The 20377-nt window shown below is 40.8% G+C and overlaps 1 protein-coding gene across 4 annotated transcripts in view; it reads right to left on the minus strand.

Annotated features, from left to right (window-relative positions):
- AGXT2 (alanine--glyoxylate aminotransferase 2) overlaps nucleotides 1-20377 on the minus strand; it is a 44269-nt gene that overhangs the window by 10896 nt on the left and 12996 nt on the right. For all 4 annotated transcript variants that reach the window (XM_082652636.1, XM_082652634.1, XM_082652635.1 and 1 more), the window contains exons 4-10: nucleotides 17174-17297; nucleotides 15577-15671; nucleotides 14856-14949; nucleotides 14075-14168; nucleotides 9830-9930; nucleotides 9168-9260; nucleotides 763-895 (exon numbers count right to left, since the gene is read on the minus strand). In XM_082652636.1, the coding sequence (XP_082508762.1) occupies nucleotides 763-895; nucleotides 9168-9260; nucleotides 9830-9930; nucleotides 14075-14168; nucleotides 14856-14949; nucleotides 15577-15671; nucleotides 17174-17297 (734 nt within the window). The remainder of the gene's footprint in view (nucleotides 1-762; nucleotides 896-9167; nucleotides 9261-9829; nucleotides 9931-14074; nucleotides 14169-14855; nucleotides 14950-15576; nucleotides 15672-17173; nucleotides 17298-20377) is intronic.

Consider the following 20377-nt stretch of genomic DNA (forward strand, 5'->3'; position numbering starts at 1 on the left):
TGGGCCTGTGAGCCATGGCCGCTGAGCCTGCGTGTCCGGAGCCTGTGCTCCGCAACGGGAGAGGCCACAACAGTGAGAGGCCTGCGTACCGAAAAGAAAAAAAAAAAAAAAAAAAAACACTGAACTCTTACAAGGCACTTAATTATACTTTGGAGCCTCTCAAGTATGCTTACTATTGGTTGGAAAAACAAATGAAATAATTTTAAGATTTTCAACACTAAATGGTTCATAAAATTCTTTTCTGTAAAACCTCACTAAAATGGGAAATACAGCTAATTCTAATGTTCATTTTATAGAATGTTAGAGCAAAGTGAGATTGTATTGTCTTTAGCTGTTTTGCTGATGATCAACAGAGAAAACTATCACCTGGACCTTGAGTCTATAGCTTATTGGTGTGGCAAGACTAGGTCAGGGTGTCCTTCAAGAATATGATTCCCTTGGAAACTTCAGCACTGGCTTCAGGTTGTTTAGCAAGGATCTCTTGTGTTGGTTTTGTTTTTGTGGCACGTTTGCCTAGACGTTGTCAGTAGAGTAGAACCCTGCATTTCATTGTGGGTCTGGGAGAATTAGTCTTCTCTACAGCAAGAGCAAAAAGGGCTGGTTTTCTTCCATCTCTTCTACCATCTGGCAGACAGTTTCCCTTTTTCATTGCTTGGGAATCCCATCACTGTCTCTAGCCCACACAAGTTCCAATACACATGTTTTCTGCCATTGCTGATGCAGGAGACCCAGAAGCAGACAAAAACTGCCTGTAGTTCCTACCTGGAGTTGTCACAACTGCTGCCATGGGAAAGCCATTCCCAATCCCTTTAGCCATGGTGACAATATCTGGCAGGACACCGTGCGTTTGGAAGCCCCAGAAGTGAGAACCCAACCTTCCAAATCCTGTCTGCACCTGTGAAAACAAGTCCCAAATCATTGGAAAGCTTTCAAAGAAATGTTGGTTTTTTCTTGACTCTCTGGTCTCTTCTCTTTCCTCCTCTTCCATCTCCTCCTTCCTAACATCATCATCATCATCAGTCATCATCATCACCATCCTCATACTATTATGCAGAAAGCACTTATTCTGCACCTGACCTTTTATTTTTATTTTTTTAACAGCTTTATTGGGGTATAATTGCTTTACAATGGTGTGTTAGTTTCTGCTTTATAATAAAGTGAATCAGTTATACATATACATATGTTCCCATATCTCTTCCCTCTTGCGTCTCCCTCCCTCCCACCCTCCCTATCCCACCCCTCCAGGCTGCACCTGACCTTTTAGGCACCAAAAGCTGGTTACTAGCATTGTGTGGTTCTAGACATGGTTTTTAACTCCTCTGAATCCATGTTAACTCTGTTGAGTGGAAACAATAGCAATACATCACAGGGCTGCTGTGAGGGTCATATACATAATGCATGTGAAAAAGGTGATTGTGATTAGCAATCCTTGATAAGGATCTCCTATGTGTAAGGCTGTGTCTGCCCCAGGCTGGATGAAGCAGGAGTTACAGTAAGCAAATTGGTGCTGGGGTGCCCACTACCCAGCCCAGACAGGCTGGTTGTCCTTTTCCCTGTGATTTCTTTTTCCTCCCGGGAATTAGTCATGAGGAGGACGCAGCTGAGTCAGTTAAGTCAGGATGGAGCTAAGTTGAACTTAGTCGTTTTGTGCATGCTGTTTCCTCTTTCTAGAAAGCCCTCTCCCCACTTCTTCATCTCACTAACTCCTCTTCTCTTTCAAGACACAGTTTCATCATTATTCGGCATAGGAAGATTCTCCTGAGCTGCACTAGGGCCCCCACTCAAGGCACCTAAGCTGCCGTCAGAACTTCTCACCTTGGACTACTATCACCAGCATACATGTATCTTATTTTTCTCTTTATCCACAATACCTAGCAGAGTGCCTGATAAAAGTAGACACTTAGTGTTTGTAGAATGGATAAAAAAGTGGCGGAAGTGCCTAAGTGAATAAAGCCACACAAACATTTCTATGCAAATTATCGCCAGAGCCTTTTTGGTGAAGGTTCCTTGATCTCCTTCTGGTTCTCAGTCTCCTGGGCTGTCTGTCTATCTCTCTCTCTACACATACACACATTGCAGGTCTGGGGTAGAGGTGTGGGCACTTGAAGCTGATTCTGAAATGCACTTGAAAGAGCAAGGGTCCTTCTCAGGCTTCCTGATTATTTTCTTGCTCTCTCCAGGGTGCTGCTGCAAAGGCAGATGTTGGGGGTTACAATTAGACGAGAGTGAACAACGTAGGAGAAGAGCTTAGACGTGGGAGTCAGACAGACGTGGGCTCGAATCCTGGGTCTCCGACTTCCTAGTTACGGGCCTCTGGACAAGCTGATGAATTTGCCCAAATGAGATAACATAGGAAGAGTTCATGGCAAATCCATCCATTTTGCCTTTCTGCCTATCTTAATTTTTCACTTCATCTATCAAAGTACCATCAATGAATGGTGAAAGATCAGACTGCTTGGACAACACGTGAAATTATGTAGGACCATAAACCGTGTTTAGCCACCTAAGAAGTATCAGTTCCACAGAATCTTTTAGTTGAACAGAGATGATTCATTCTTTTTTTTTTTTTTTTTTTTTTTGGCGGTACGCGGGCCTCTCACTGTTGTGGCCTCTCCCGTTGCGGAGCACAGGCTCCGGATGCACAGGCTCAGCGGCCATGGCTCATGGGTCCAGCCGCTCTGCGGCATGTGGGATCTCCCCAGACTGGGGCACGAGCCCGCGTCCCCTGCATCGGCAGGCGGACTCTCAACCACTGCGCCACCAGGGAAGCCCACATGTGTCTTTTTGAATTATGTTTTTCTCTGGGTATATGTCCAGTAGTGGGATTTCTGGATCATGTGGTAATTCTATTTTCAGTTTTTTAAGGAAGCTCCATACTCTTCTCCATAGTGGCTGTATTAATTTACATTCCCACCAACAGTGCAAGAGGGGTCCCTTTTCTCCGTACCCTCTCCAGCATTTGTTGTTTGTAGATTTTCTGATGATGCCCATTCTAACTGGTGTGAGGTGATACCTCACTGTAGTTTTGATTTGCATTTCTCTAATAATTAGTGATGTTGAGCAGCTTTTCATGTGCTTCTTGGCCATCTGTATGTCTCCTTTGGAGAAATGTCTGTTTAGGTCTTCTGCCCATTTTTGGATTGGGTTGTTTGTTTTTTTTGATATTGAGCTGCATGAGCTGTCTATATATTTTGGAGATTAATCCTTTGCCCATTGATTCGTTTGCAAATATTTTCTCCCATTCTGAGGGTTGTCTTTTCACCTTGTTTATGGTTTCCTTTGCTGTGCAAAAGCTTTGAAGTTTCATTAGGCCCCGTTTGTTTACTTCTGTTTTTATTTCCATTTCTCTAGGAGGTGGGTCAAAAAGGATCTTGCTGTGATTTATGTCAAAGAGTGTTCTTCCTATGTTTTCCTCTAAGAGTTTTATAGTGTCCAGTCTTACATTTAGGTCTGTAATCCATTTTGAGTTTATTTTTGTGTATGGCGTTAAGGAGTGTTCTAATTTCATTCTTTTACATGTAGCTGTCCAGCTTTCCCAGCACCACTTATTGAAGAGACTGTCTTTTCTCCATTTTATATCCTTGCCTCCTTTGTCATAGATTAGTTGACCATAGGTGCGTGGGTTCATCTCTGGGCTTTCTATCTTGTTGCATTGATGTATGTTTCTGTTTTTGTGCCAGTACGTATTGTCTTGATTACTGTAGCTTTATAGTATAGTCTGAAGTCAGGGAGTCTGATTCCTCCAGCTCTGTTTTTTTCCCTCAAGCCTGCTTTGACTATTCAGGGTCTTTTTTGTCTCCATACAAATTTTAAGATATTTTGTTCTACTTCCGTAAAAAATGCCATTGGTAATTTCCTAGGGATTGCATTGAATCTGTAGATTGCTTTGGGTAGTATAGTGATTTTCGCAATTGATTCTTCCAATCCAAGAACATGGTATGTCTCTCCATCTGTTGGCATCATCTTTAATTTCTTTCATCAGTGTCTTATAGTTTTCTGTATACAGGTCTTTTGTCTCCCTAGGTAGGTTTATTCCTAGGTATTTTATTCTTTTTTGCAATGGTAAATGGGACTGTTTCCTTACTTTCTCTTTCAGAATTTTCATCATTAGTGTATAGGAATGCAAGAGATTTCTGTGCATTAATTTTGTATCCTGCTACTTTACCAAATGCATTGATTAGCTCTAGTAGTTTTCTGGTGGCATCTTTAGGATTCTCTATGTATAGTATCATGTCATCTCCGAACAGTGACAGTTTTACTTCTTCTTTTCCAATTTGTATTCCTTTTATTTCTTTTTCTTTTCTGATTGCCATGGCTAGGACTTCCAAAACTATGTTGAATAATAGTGGTGAGAGTGGACAACCTTGTCTTGTTCCTGATCTTAGAGGAAATGGTTTCAGTTTTTCACCATTGAGAATGATGTTTGCTGTGGGTTTGTCATATATGGCCTTAATTATGTTGAGGTAGGTTCCCTCTGTGCCCACTTTCTGGAGAGTTTTTATCATAAATCGGTGTTGAATGCTGTCGAAAGATTTTTCTGCATCTATTGAGGTGATCATATGGTTTTTCTTCTTCAATTTGTTAATATGGTGTATCACATTGATTGAGTTGTGTATATTGAAGAATCCTTGCATCCCTGGGATAAATCCCACTCAATCATGGTGTATGATTCTTTTCATGTGTTGTTGGATTCTGTTTGTTAGTATTTTGTTGAGGATTTTTGCATCTATATTCATCAGTGATATTGGTCTGTAATTTTCTTTTTTTGTAGTATCTCTGTCTGGTTTTGGTATCAGAGTGATGGTGGCCTCATAGAATGAGTTTGGGAGTGTTCCTTCCTCTGCAAATTTTTGGAAGAGTTTGAGAAGGATGGGTGTTAGCTCTTCTCTAAATGTTTGATAGAATTCACCTGTGAAGCCATCTGGTCCTGGACTTTTGTTTGTTGGAAGATTTTTAATCACAGTTTCAATTTCATTACTTTTGATTGGTCTGCTCATATTTTCTATTTCTTCCTGGTTCAGTCTTGGAAGGTTATACCTTTCTAAGAATTTGTCCATTTCTTCCAGGTTGTCCATTTTATTGGCATAGAGTTGCTTATAGTAGTCTCTTAGGATGCTTTGTATTTCTGCCATGTCTGTTGTAACTTCTCCGTTTTCATTTCTAATTTTATTGATTTGATTCCTCTCCCTCTTTTTCTTGATGCGTCTGGCTAATGGCTTATCAATTTTTTTAATCTTCTCAAAGAACCAGCTTTTAGTTTTATTTATCTTTGCTATTGTTTTCTTTGTTTCTATTTCATTTATTTCTGCTCTGCTCTTTATGATTTCTTTCCTTTTGCTAACTATGGGTGTTGTTTGTTCTTCTTTCTCTAGTTCCTTTAGGTGTAAGGTTAGATTGTTTATTTGAGTTGTTTCTTATTTCTTGTGGTAGGCTTGTATAGCTATAAACTTCCTTTTTAGAACTGCTTTTGCTGCATCCCATAGGTTTTGGATTGTCGTGTTTTCATTGTCATTTGTCTCTAGGTATTTTTTGATTTTCTTTTTGATTTCTTCAGTGATCTCTTGGTTATTTAGTAACGTATTGTTTAGCCTCCATGTGTTTGTGTTTTTTACATTTTTTCCCCCTGTAATTCATTTCTAATCTCATAGGGTTGTGGTCAGAAAAGATGCTTGATATGATTTCAATTTTCTTAAATTTACTGAGGCTTGATTTATGATTCAAGATGTGATCTATCCTGGAGAATGTTCCGTGCCCACTTGAGAAGAAAGTGTAATCCGCTGTTTTTGGATGTAATGTCCTATAAATATGAATTAAATCTATCTGGTCTATTGTGTCATTTAAAGCTTGTGTTTCCTTATTTATTTTCATTTTGGATGATCTGTCCATTGGTGTACATGAGATGTTAAAGTCCCCCACTGTTATTGGGTTACTGTAAATTTCCTCTTTTATAGCTGTTAGCAGTTGCCTTATGTATTGAGGTGCTCCTTTGTTGGGTGCATATATATTTATAATTGTCATATCTTTTTCGTGGATTGATCCCTTGATCATTATGTAGTGTCCTTCCTTGTCTCTTGGAACATTGTTTATTTTAAAATCTATTTTATCTGATATGAGTATTGCTATTCCAGCTTTCTTTTGATTTCCATTTGCATGGAATATCTTTTTCCATCCCCTCACTTTCAGTCTGTATGTGTTCCTAGGTCTGAAGTGGGTCTCTTGTAGACAGCGTATATATGGGTCTTGTTTTTGTATCCATTCAGCAAGCCTGTGTCTTTTGGTTGGAGCGTTTAATCCATTCACGTTTAAGGTAATTATCGATATGTATGTTCCTATGACCATTTTCTTAATTGTTTTGGGTTTGTTTTTGTAGGTCCTTTTCTTCTCTTGTGTTTCCCACTTAGAGAAGTTCCTTTAGCATTTGTTGTAGAGCTGGTTTGGTGCTGCTGAATTCTCTTAGCTTTTGTTTGTCTGTAAAGCTTTTGATTTCTCCATTGAATCTGAATGAGATCCTTGTCAGGTAGAGTAATCTTGGTTTTAGGTTCTTTCCTTTCATCACTTTAAGTATATCATGCCACTCCCTTCTGGCTTGTAGAGTTTCTGCTGAGAAATCAGCTGTTAACCTTATGGGAGTTCCGTTGTATATTATTTGTCATTTTTCCCTTGCTGCTTTCAATAATTTTTCTTTGTCTTTAATTTTTGCCAATTTGATTACTATGTGTCTTGGTTTGTTTCTCCTTGGGTTCATTCTGTATGGGACTCACTGCACTTCCTGGACTTGGGTGGCTGTTTCCTTTCCCATGTTAGGGAAGTTTTTGACTGTAATCTCTTCAAATATTTTTCTTGGGTCCTTTCTCTCTCTCTTCTCCTTCTGGGACACCTATAATGCAAATGTTGTTGCATTTAATGTTGTCCCAGAGGTCTCTTAGGCTGTCATCATTTCTTTTCATTCTTTTTTCTTTATTCTGTTCTGCAGCAGTGAATTCCACCATTCTGTCTTCCAGGTCACTTATCCCTTCTTCTGCCTCAGTTATTCTGCTATTGATTCCTTCTAGTGTAGTTTTCATTTCAGTTATTGTATTGTTCATCTCTGTTTGTTTGTTCGTTAATTCTTCTAGGTCTTTTAAAGACATTTCTTGCATCTTCTCGATCTTTGCCTCTATTCTTTTTCCGAGGTCCTGGATCATCTTCACTATCATTATTCTGAATTCTTTTTCTGGAAGGTTGCCTATCTCCACTTCATTTAATTGTTTTTCTGGGGTTTTATCTTGTTCCTTCATCTGGTGCATAGCTCTCTGCCTTTTCATCTTGTCTATCGTTCTATGAATGTGGTTTTTGTTCCACAGGCTGCAAGATTGTAATTCTTCTTGCTTCTGCTGTCTGTCCTTTGGTGGATGAGTCTATCTACTCTTCTGTCATTCTTGAGAGTCAGGTTTGCCCAGTGGTTAGTGTGGTCTTGGCTTAGTGTGGTTTGAATTCTGGCTCTGTCCCTACTAACTGCATGATCTCAACAGGCAAATTAACCATGTTGGACTTCAATTCACTCATCTGTAAAATGGGCATAATTACAACTGGACACTCCTTACAGAACCGTGATGAATATTAACTTAGTTGTTACATACAAAGCATTATGAACAGTGCCTGACACTTAGTAAGTGCTCAAAAATTTCTAGCTATTATCTTTACCTACTCATTAGGACAGTCCTTCTGAAGGTCACCCTGTGTTAGTTTCCAATTAGGTTGTTGAAAATGATAAAAACATATACCGTAGGAAATTCTGAAATCCATTAGTTTCTTTGAATTCAATCTACCTTCCCGCTAATTAATCCAATGGTGGCAGCTTCACTGTGGCTGATTCCAAAGGTTAAAGCTTATTCTCTTCACCAGTGTAGCTAATTATAAACTGACTGAATAGACTTTTCTTCTTTTAATAGCAGATTAACTTTCTTCAGGACTTTGGTTCACTTCCCCTAAACTTGTACGGGCAGGATGGGAAAGGGAGGATGGACACAACAGGAGGAGCTGGCCCACGCTTCTCTGTGCAATGCCCGGGGGTCATCCAGTTCATCTGGGGATCACAGAGACCTGGCTGCACAGGAGGAAACTGCAAAAGAATTCTGCTGAGGGGGCAGCCCATTGTCCCCTATAGGGGATGTTTTAGTTGAAGAAAACTGTTTAGGCAAAGATGGCAGGACTGAAACAGGTATGAATCATTCAAGTTCTCCACCTGTTTTTTGTGGTCTAACCACTTGTTAGAATCAGGACCCAGAAATGATTCAGGAGCACTTTGGAGGCTGTGGCGACTACCCTCTGGTCTTTTGATCTCCATTGCTATTCTCAGGAGGCAGAAGACCAGATACACTCCAATAAGGGGTGTGATTATAATGTAAATTAATCCCTTTAGGAAAGACACAGGCTACAGCTCACAGAGCCCATGGATTTTATTCCCTTAAAGTGTCCCCTTAGAGATACTGTATGATTATTCCAACAATGTTGCCATAACTATTTTAGAATTTACTTTTTGGAACTACTTAAAATTTTTTTTAAATTTTTTTGGCCATGCAGCACGGCATGTGGGATTTTATTTCCCAGACCAGGGATTGAACCCATGACCCTGCAGTGGAAGCGTGGAGTCCCAACTACTGGACCACCAGGGAAGTCCCTGGAACTACTCTTTGAATATCTATGATGGTGGCCCTCTTCTAACTTAGAGGTGGGACCTTTTCTTTTTAAGTATGATTTCCAAACAAATTTTGTTATTAAGGTAAGATGAATGCTTCCAGACTGGTTAATATTATTTTGACAAAAATTAAGATGAAAACTTGGTTATGAGATTAAACTAAGGTTAAGCTGCTCCTGACATGCACTCCCCAAAAGGAATTTTAAAAGTATGTTGAGGAATGGCAGCATCACCTATGCCTGTTAACAATTTATTTGATAGACTTCAATTTGGATGTTTAAGTTCTGTTGTACTTGATTAAATGGACAAACTAATCCAATAACGAACTAACCAGTCAACTAGCCAAAGCTTCATTAACTTATACCCAAGTCTTGGAATCCCCAGAGTGGTTGCTTTCTGCCTGGACCACAGAGGAGGGTTTAAAGAAGTTTCTCCTTGTGCTTTTCCTGTCCCAGCTGCACTGAATCGCACCTATTCCATGACCACTCACTTCATCTGCGATGCACACGCCTCCCCACTCACGAACCAGCTCGAAGGCTTCCTTTAGAAACCCCTTTGGGTACTGGACAACGCCATTCACCCCCTGCAAAAGACCAAACCAAGAAGACTTAGAGTAACAGCACAGCCCTTGAAAGTATTAAAAGAGAATTGAAGATGGATTATGATCAACATTAGCGTTAGTGATACTAGCAATTTTTAAAACAGTCTCTAGAACTATTTCAACTATGGGTGAAAAGAGGGGCCATTACTCTTATGCCATGCCTGCTGAAAAAGGATGCAAACATATTCTTTCCTGAGAGTAGAGGAAAAGTAGATTAGGGGATTTAGTAAGATTATAGAAAGGCTCCCCCTGACAGTGTGGGTGATAAAGAACTAAAAATTGCTGGGGTTGTCTATTTTTACAGATTTAGGGATTCAATAGTTTCATCTATCTCTCTGTTCAGTCTGGGAGTGCAGGAGATGGTTTTTTCAAAGGTCAACTGAAAACCAGCGCCCCCTCATCTTTTTTTTAAGGGGACCAATGGAATGAATGAAGTTTGGAGAGGGACATAGCAGTGGTCACTTAAATAATTTGGAATTCTCTAGAATGTATGAGTTAAAAATCTGATAATTTAGAACTGAGCTCAATTAATGTTTGGTTAATACACTCACTTGAATCGGCTCTGCAAAAAATCCAGCAATTGATTTGGCCACAGAAGTGTTCAGAGTATCTTTGAATTGTTCAATATACTGGTCTTTAGCTTGGCAGCAGTCTGCAACAAACAAACAACAACAACAGAAAACACAGCATTTGAAGATGTGAGAATGGCATCCAGAAGAATGGGGGGGAAACAGGAAAAAAGAAAACAGGACAGTAAATTGAATAGAGTCCCTCAAGATACAGTAAACCAGGATATGAGGATATAGGTTTCTGAATGTTCTGAACATTCTGTCAGAATGACTCATACTTTGTTTCAAGCAGCTAGACTAGCATAGCCACAAAAGCATAAGCAAACCACTTCAGTTGTTTCCACCTGGAGAAGCAATGCTCCAAAGCATCATTGAGTCTGGTATTGATAGCTGTTTTATCTAAGGATACTGATCCTCTCAACAGTGTAGATTTAATTCAAATGTAATTGCTGTGTGGATTTAATCTATTTGGAAATAACCATGTTTACCTTTCATCGTTACTTAATCTGATGTGCAATTTTAAAGCAACAAAGTATCTCAGTCTTTATCGTTAATAAATATGTTTATATAGCAATCAGAATTCAGTCTAAACAGGAATGTACTACAGTCAGGTAACTTTCATCCATTATAGCAAGGCAGAGGAAGCTTTCTCCTCTGGAATACCAAAGGTCCAAGATCAAGTACATCCATGTATGACTGAACCTTCAGAATTTTTATCCACACCTGTAATTTGGTTCTAAACAGCATCACATAGTCTCTGAATCTAAACCCACATCCACGGATAGCAGAAGAGATGCAGAGAGAGAGCTGGGTGTGATGGGAGGTTTCTGCTGAAAGCAGTCTGGGAGGCAAGTCACCATCTACCATCATGATGCTTAGAGACATGGCTGCGATCCTGTCTACTGAAGGCTAGAGATAAGGAATGGAAACCTTCAGTTATGGTCTTCAAAAGTGAACCATAAATATATTTTATATTGAATACTTCAGCTCTTCATTAAAAGTGGGAAAAACATGACCTGGCCCCAAACATACTTTGAGGCTACATGCGATGTTTGGGAAAGCTTGCTTGACAGAGTTACCTGATCTTTAGTTAGCTGGAGTTGAGGGTTGGGGGTTTGAAGAAGGAAGTAATGACATGAATAGCAAACCCAGGAAGTACATTTTTTAGCATCACTTATGTTGCATGATGGGTAGGATATAGTAGACAAATAAATCTGTGCCCCTAGAGGTTGAAATTTCCTATTATTATTAGGAAAGGAAGAGAAAACAACCTAGGATGGCCCTAAAGGGTGAATTAGATATATGTTCAAAGGATATAATTTGGGAATTTAGTAAGATCATTTGCAACTAGAGAAATGAAAGGGTGGAGCAAAATCAACCCTAATGGCTTAAATTTGGACAAAACCAAACCATGGAGAAGGTTTTGCTTGAACCTGCGCTAGATCTTTCATAATTTTCCCCCCCACTGCCCATAAATTCAGTGATGAGAGGTCATCAACTGTCATTGGCTTTTTCCTTCATTTCGCATTTACTTCATTGGCTCGTTGCTGTGGCTTCAGGTCAGGTCGCCTCTGGAGAGAGACTTGGTGCAGTAGTGTCACCATGACAACATCAAGCGAGTGGAGAGAGGATGCTCTCCTGTATGCTATCCAGGCAACGGAGTAGAGAGGGAAGAGTTTTCATTTTAGCTGGTGGTAAAGAGAGAGTTAAGCAGAGTGAGACGCCAAGAAAGAACATTTTTTTTAAGAAAAAGGAAACTTGTCTTGCAAAAGGAGAAAGAGAAATGACATGATCAGTACTAGGTTTGGAACATTTTGGGGTAGTGGGTTGAGAGGTGCTTTTCATCACAAGTTACATCTGAAATTCAGGGACTGGAATGACCAGTGGAAAAGAAAAAATCCTGAGGAGGAGGTGGAGGAAGGGAATGAAATCTACCACAAATATCTATATTAGGCTCAAAAATGGGTGATGACATACTTTTGAGGTGAAAGAAAAGCCCCCAACCAAGACTGGCACCTGGATGTGCCCACTGAATGAACTCTAAGAGGAATGGAGAACTGGAACCTTCTATACTCAGAATAATTCACACTTTGGGATGCATTTATAAACATACATGAATATGCCTTTTTACAGCAAATACCAAACTCTTCTCAGGCCCTAACAGCATCAGAGGAGGCTGAAGTCCTTTTTTTTTGCGATACGTGGGCCTCTCACTGTTGTGGCCTCTCCCGTTGCGGAGCACAGGCTCCGGACGTGCAGGCTCAGTGGCCATGGCTCACGGGCCCAGCCACTCCGCAGCATGTGGGATCTTCCCGGACCGGGGCACGAATGTGCACCCCCCGCATCAGCAGGCGGACTCCCAACAACTGCGCCACCAGGGAAGCCCCTGAAGTCCCTTTTTGTATAAAGATATGATATCAGTCTTGTCTCTTGAAGATATGCGTTAAGAAAACAGCTGACTTCAGACGTGCCAAAGATCACAGTTCCGAGAAGCAGAAATGTCTGCCTGTCACTATCATTTAACCTCTAGAGGCCACTAGAGAGATGACCCTGGGGCTCTGGTATATTCCAGTTGGCCTGAGGGAGAGAAGGCCTCAGAGAGGGAGGGACACAGAGCTGGGAAGGAAGGAAGTGACCATGTCTTGAGGGCTTCTGCCGCTGAAGCTCTGCGCTGGTGCTTTTGACGTCTGTGAGGTTCATCCAACTGATCTTAGTTGTTGGTGCCACGTGGATATGAGATACAGTCATGACTGTACTTGGCATCACTACTGTCTGCCTGCCTCTACAAAAGCTCTCTTCCTTGGTCTCTTGAAGGCCTGGGATGAGGGGCCATGGGAGCAGGTATTGCCGTCTCCATTTCATAGATGAGAAACGGAGGCAAAAGATGGAACTTTGCTTGTAGCTGAGCCACGGTAGGGCTAAAAGTCCAACCCAGGGCTCCTGACTTATGTGTCTCTTCAATCCTGGCCAGCAGAGCAGGAATTATTTTTAAGCCTGGGTTCCTCCTGCTGGCATATGGGTGTGAACAAGGGTGGTCATGGCTGGGGAGTACTGGCTTTGAGGGCAGAAGAATTGGAGTCAAGTCCTAGCTCTCGGCCTCCTAGGTGTGGACGTGTTTCTCCATCTTTAAAATGGAGACTGTGAAAGATAGCTTTAAACTTCCCTATGGTTTTAAGTTCTGTGACTATAACATCTTGTTCTAAAGCTCATTCTTTCATCCTCCTACGTCCGTATTGCCATTATCCCATCTGAATTTTAAGATGACTGTGAATTTTCTTCCTTTCGAAGCTGATTTTTAAGGCTTCCATTTGCATTCTTCCTCTCAGCCCAGTGACACCCTGTTCCATTAAAGATCTCTCAGTTGGAGCGTTTAGTGATTTCCTTCAGCACTGCTTAGGGGCAGCTGTCCAAAGGGTCCTGCACTGGGATGACAAGTGCGAGGTGGACCTTGCTGATGAGCAAAGAACAGATGCTGACGCCTTTACAACTTTTGAAGAGATGTCAGCAGCCTTCAGGAATGGTCTTCTGTTTTTTTTTTTTTTTTTTTTTTTGCGGTACGCAGGCCTCTCACTGTTGTGGCCTCTCCCGTTGCAGAGCACAGGCTCCGGACGTGCAGGCTCAGCAGCCATGGCTCACGGGCCCAGCCGCTCGGCGGCATGTGGGATCTTCCCGGACCAGGGCACGAACCCGTGTCTCCTGCATCAGCAGGCGGACTCTCAACCACTGCGCCACCAGGGAAGCCCTGGTCTTCTGTTTTGACAAAGATTCTCATTTTGGCTGGTACTCTGAGTCCCTGGGGAACTTCCTCATTGGAGTTTTGAGATTTCTAAGTGTTCTTTCCCCTTTCCCCTTCTCCCATTGGGAATTGGCAAATAATCCCTCAAAAAAACCCTTGTTTTCTTTTAAAATTGGTAGCAGAGCTATTGCTGGGAGAGCTAAGAGAGCGCCTTTAGTGAAGCAGCAGGTGACAGTCTGTTTTTGGCTTAGCTCTGACAGCATGAGATGCTGAGATGAGTTTCCTAACAGGAGATGGATGCTCTGATGGTATAGTGGTCATTGGCATAAGAGGTGTTAGTTCAGTGAGGGGTGATTTCCTAGTTGGATTTGCCTTGGCTTTCCCTTTCCCACTTTTTTGAATCTGTTCACCCAGGAATGGTTCTGCCTCTCTCCACATTCCTTACCCCTCCTGACCTTCCACCATGTGCCTCCCTCCCTGCCCAGCTGGACCTGGTGCACAGCTGCATTTCCTAATTGTTTGCACTGGAGAATCTCGGCAGTGGCTTCCTCCCCAAGGGCCACGGAAAACATCCGGGCACATCGTCTGCAAATGACAAAAGAGGGAGTTTAGCAAGACGTGAACACAAGACAGCCAATTTGGGGCAACCTATGGTGCCAGTTAAGGCAAGAGGGCTTCTTAATTTGATACTAAGATTCCTCCTTTACTCTTCTCCCACTTAGAACAAAAACCTAATATTCTGCTTTGAAGAGATAATTTTTTTTCTTGGCAATCAATTATGAGGGCCCTCTACAAAGCAAACTGATTTCAATGTCAGCCTGGAAACAATTTGCTCAAGAGTTTGGTCGGTAAGGGCATCTGAAAGAATAAGAATAATTAGGTATCTGATTCTGATGCTGAAAATGTGGAAACAGTGAGTGAGAACAGAAGGTGAGTACAGGGATGACTCTATGGAAATTTTATGCATTCAAGGCTCTGGGAAGTTATTTCAGTGCATTTATTTGCAGTTGACTTGATTTTATTTAAAAGCAAAAGAAAACTAAAAAAATCTCTGTCATTAATTATTACTCACACTCTGAAGGTCTTCCTAAGAAACATTTCCCTTAAATGGTCTTTAATTCGATTAAGTCAAATTGAGCCCCTGATTCATTATAGTTATGTAATATAAGCTAATTTGTATGAGTTTCTAGTCCTAATGCCTGGAAAATCTGATAAATGATTCCACACACCCAGGAGTTTTTAGAGAAATATGACAAAAATCTCAAAACTTACGGATTGGCAGCCCATCCCACTGGGGAGTTCCATTCTGTAGAACCCTACATTTGTCAAGCCAAGTGTGTAAGGACTGCATCCATGGTAGGCTCCTCTGCAGACAGAAAACAGTGGGAGGACTGGGTTAAGTTTACTTTTCTATGATCACTGGCCTGTGGAACACTGGGTAGGACAAAAAAGGAAGTCCATGTAGGCTATTCAGGCTATGGCTCCTTACCATAAGCAGAGATGAAAGTGGGCCCAGTGTCATAGGGCAAAGTCATGAGCTTCTGGGGGTGCAGACCAATCGTTCACTATTTGGCATAGGTCATAGTCAATGCCATACCTTTTTTTAACTTTTATTTTTTAAAATTTTAATCTTTAATTTTTCTCTTATATTGGAGCATAGTTCATGAAAAACGTTGTGTGTTAGTTTCTGTACCACATCTTTAAAGTGAAAAAGCTGTCATGTCACCTTCTTTTTAATTCCAGAGGAGAATCTATGACAAAACTGGGACTCCAAACTCTTGGTTACCTCGGTCAGGGACCCCTACCTTGGATCAGGCCAATTTGGATGGTGTTATCCAGACATAAAATTCATTTGACTGACCCTACCCTAAAATCTAAAATTAGAAAAACACCCCAGGAAAGCCCCTCTCCTGCTTTAGGCTATATTTTAAAGATAAACATGTAATATTGGGGTGAGTCAATGTTAAAGTTGAATGTTCCAAGGTGTGGTTACCTGAAAGAAATGATATCTGTGTTATTTGAGTGTGCTCTGGCCATCAGCATGGCTAGGTCATTGGCTTCTGAGCCACTGTTCATCAGGAAAATGACCTGGAGAAAAAAAAAGACACATGGTCATGAGACACATGATTACCCAATTCATTCGATATTGTTAAAAACAGTGTATCCCAGCCTCTGATTATTAAGGAGAGTTCCCTTCGTACCAGCAGTCCCGTCATTGAATTACTATATTAATTCTACAGCTATTCACTTAGCAGCTGCTAAGCACTAGAGATACAAAAATGACTAAGGGATTGTCGGAGTTGTGAAATATTCCAGATTTTCATTGGTTTTACCTGATTCTCTGCAAAGTGCTAAGATGGAGAGACTTGCTGAGACATACAGTGGTTAGTGGCTGAGGGGCTCTGAGGACCAGGTCTCTTGGTTCTTGAACCTGGACTGCCCCACCTGATTCTGAAGGCTTGAGACAAGGTAGGCTCCCAGAGGAGCCTGTTCGGTGTTTGTGAATGTTAAAACAAACGAGCAACAAACAAAAAAGTGCAGCTCATCCTGGTTGAAAGAAAGGGGAGAACTGAAGGGTACTGGATCCTCCAGGCTCGGGGACTGGGAGGCCAGGGCTGTGCCCTTGCAGGCTTCCTCGTCTCTACTCATCCATGACTGTGTCTGCCCTGAACTGAGGTTGCAGCGCTTGCAACGTCCTCCATCTCTTGTAGATAACATAGTAAATATGGTACCTAAATAATACAGGAAGATGATCATGATAGCTAACACCAGGTACGGCGCACTGTTCTAAATATGTATTAACTCATTGAATCCTGAAATGAAAACCTTGGCCAACATTTTAACATCTCAATTCAATCATTAATTCAATGATTCAATGATTAATTAATCATTAATCGTTAAAAAATTCAATATTTCAGACGCAGAAAAACATCTCATTTAGCAAAAATATCAAAGTGCATCTCAGACCAAATGAACTTAATGGTATATTAATTTTCTAAAAAAATGGCTCCACTCTTTGTTAAAGAAGAATGGTTAACCAACAAGGACCTACTGTGTAGCACAGGGAACTCTGCTCAATATTATGTAACAACCTAAATGGAAAAAGAATTTGAAAAAGAATAGATACATGGTTATGTATAACTGAATCACTTTGCTGGACGCCTGAAACTAACACAACATAGTTATGCAACTCTACTCCAGTATAAAATAAAAAGTTTAAAAAAAAAAGAAGAAATTCCAATGACTTTGCAGAGGGGATGTGGAGCAAAGAGATGAAAACTTCCTGAGGAACACAGAGGAGAGTGTCAGGAGGCCTGGGGCTCCCGCTAAGTAATTTCTGCAAAGATGTGGTGGTGAGGAGAGTGACCAAGGAGAGGCAGATGTTTGGAACTGATGAAGTGAACATCGGCTGGTTTCACCAGTAATTCATCAATTCCTTTCTTCTCCTAGAGTGCTTTCCGATATGGCCACTAGCGCACTCATTTTGGACGTTCAAAGAACAGACCTGATTCCCACCCATACTCTCATTTCCTAAGCCAGCTTCCCTGAGATCATGAGACTCCTATCCCTTTGAACTGGAAGCATCAGACCTTCAGAGGTTCAGGAAGAAGCGCTGAAAGCTTCTCTGCATATTCGTGGATCGGAGGGTGGAAGAAGACGGCACTTGTGTGCCACAGGCGGCCAAGCTGCTTTTGTGCCACTGCGTTTACTTTCCTGGATAAACAGAAGAGCAGAGTTACCCACAGTGCCAGCGGGCATGTCCCTCCCAACACAACACAGGCCATTGAACTCAAACCCACGGCTATTTCTCAAAGAGTTTCAAGAGGCTGATTTCATCCCCACACAAGAAAGAGTTTCTCTAACCACCAGAGGTATCTGGCAATGCGATATGTTGCCTCAAAATGTAATGAATTCCTCACCAAGAGGAGTGTTCAAAAGGAGACTTATGCGCTGGGGATTTTATTTTATTTTTATTTATTTATTTTTAACATCTTTATTGGAGTATAATTGCTTTACAATGGTGTGTTAGTTTCTGCTTCACAACAAAATGAATCAGTTATATATATACGTATGTTCCCATATCTCTTCCCGCTTGCGTCTCCCTCCCTCCCACCCTCCCTATCCCACCCCTCCAGGTGGTCACAAAGCACCGAGCTGAACTCCCTGTGCTATGCGGCTGCTTCCCACTAGCTATCTGTCTTACGTTTGGTATTGTATATATGTCCATGCCTCTCTCTCGCTTTGTCACAATTTACCCTTCCCCCCTCCCCATATCCTCAAGTCCATTCTCTAGTGTGTGTCTTTATTCCTGTTTTACCCCTAGGTTCTTCATGACATTTTTTTTCCCTTAAATTCCATGTATATGTGTTAGCATACGGTATTTGTCTCTCTCTTTCTGACTTACTTCACTCTGTATGACAGACTCTAGGTCTATCCACCTCATTACAATAGCTCAATTTCGTTTCTTTTTATGGCTGAGTAATATTCCATTGTATATATGTGCCACATCTTCTTTATCCATTCATCCGATGATGGACACTTAGGTTGTTTCCATCTCTAGGCTATTGTAAATAGAGCTGCAGTGAACATTTTGGTACATGACTCTTTTTGAATTATGGTTTTCTCAGGGTATATGCCCAGTAGTGGGATTGCTGGGTCATATGGTAGTTCTATTTGTAGTTTTTTAAGGAACCTCCATACTGTTCTCCACAGTGGCTGTATCAATTTACATTCCCACCAACAGTGTAAGAGGGTTCCCTTTGCTCCACACCCTCTCCAGCATTTATTGTTTCTAGATATTTTGATGATGGCCATTCTGACTGGTGTGAGATGATATCTCATTGTAGTTTTAATCTGCATTTCTCTAATGATTAGTGATGTTGAGCATTCTTTCATGTGTTTGTTGGCAGTCTGTATATCTTCTTTGGAGAAATGTCTATTTAGGTCTTCTGCCCATTTTTGGATTCAGTTGTTTGTATTTTTGATACTGAGCCCCATGAGCTGCTTATATATTTTGGAGATTAATCCTTTGTCAGTTGCTTCATTTGCAAATATTTTCTCCCATTCTGAGGGTTGTCTTTTGGTCTTGTTTATGGTTTCCTTTGCTGTGCAAAAGTTTTGAAGTTTCATTAGGTCCCATTTGTTTATTTTTGTTTTTATTTCCATTTCTCTAGGAGGTGGGTCAAAAAGGACCTTGCTGTGATTTATGTCATAGAGTGTCCTGTCTATGTTTTCCTCTAAGAGTTTGATAGTTTCTGGCCTTACATTTAGGTCTTTAATCCATTTTGAGCTTATTTTTGTGTATGATGTTAGGGAGTGATCTAATTTCATACTTTTACATGTAGCTGTCCAGTTTTCCCAGCACCACTTATTGAAGAGGCTGTCCTTTCTCCACTGTACAATCCTGCCTCCTTTATCAAAGATAAGGTGACCATATGTGCATGGGTTTATCTCTGGGATTTCTATCCTGTTCCATTGATCTATATTTCTATTTTTGTACCAGTACCATACTGTCTTGATTACTGTAGATTTGTAGTATAGTCTGAAGTCAGAAAGCCTGATTCCTCCAGCTCCGTTTTTCATTCTCAAGATTGCTTTGGCTGTTCGGGGTCTTTTGTGTTTCCATGCAAATTGTGAAATTTTTTGTTCTAGTTCTGTGAAAAATGCCAGTGGTAGTTTGATAGGGATTGCACTGAATCTGTAGATTGCTTTGGGTAGAAGATTCATTTTCACAATGTTGATTCTTCCAATCCAAGAACATGGTATATCTCTCCATCTATTTGTATCATCTTTAATTTCTTTCATCAGTGTCATATTATTTTCTGCATACAGGTCTTTTGTCTCCTTAGGTAAGTTTATTCCTAGATATTTTATTCTTTTTCTTGCGATGGTAAATGGGAGTGTTTTCTTGATTTCACTTTCAGATTTTTCATCATTAGTGTATAGGAATGCAAGAGATTTCTGTGCATTAATTTTGTATCCTGCTACTTTACCAAATTCATTGATTAGCTCTAGTAGTTTTCTGATAGCATCTTTAGGATTCTCTATGTATAGTATCATGTCATCTGCAAATAGTGACAGCTTTACTTCTTCTTTTCTGATTTGGATTCCTTTTATTTCCTTTTCTTCTCTGATTGCTGTGGCTAAAACTTCCAAAACTGTGTTGAATAAGAGTGGTGAGAGTGAGCAACCTTGTCTTCTTCCTGATCTTAGTGGAAATGCTTTCAGTTTTTCACCATTGAGGACAATGTTGGCTGTGGGTTTGTCATATATGGCCTTTATTATGTTGAGGAAAGTTCCCTCTATGCCTACTTTCTGCAGGGTTTTTATCATAAATGGGTGTTGAATTTTGTCAAAAGCTTTCTCTGCATCTATTGAGATGATCATATGGTTTTTCTCCTTCAATTTGTTAATATGGTGTATCACATTGATTGATTTGCGTATATTGAAGAATCCTTGCATTCCTGGTATAAACCCCACTTGATCATGGTGTATGATCCGTTTAATGTGCTGTTGGATTGTGTTTGCTAGTATTATGTTGAGGATTTTTGCATCTGTATTCATCAGTGATATTGGCCTGTAGTTTTCTTTCTTTGTGGCATCCTTGTCTGGTTTTGGTATCAGGGTGATGGTGGCCTTGTAGAATGAGTTTGGGAGTGTTCCTCCCTCTGCTATATTTTGGAAGATTTTGAGAAGGATAGGTGTTAGCTCTCTTCTAAATGTTTGATGGAATTCACCTGTGAATCCATCTGGTCCTGGGCTTTTGTTTGTTGGAAGATTAAAATTTTAATCAC

Source organism: Grampus griseus (genome assembly GCF_964374135.1).
Source record: "Grampus griseus genome assembly, chromosome: 3".
Taxonomy (NCBI): Eukaryota; Metazoa; Chordata; class Mammalia; order Artiodactyla; family Delphinidae; genus Grampus; species Grampus griseus.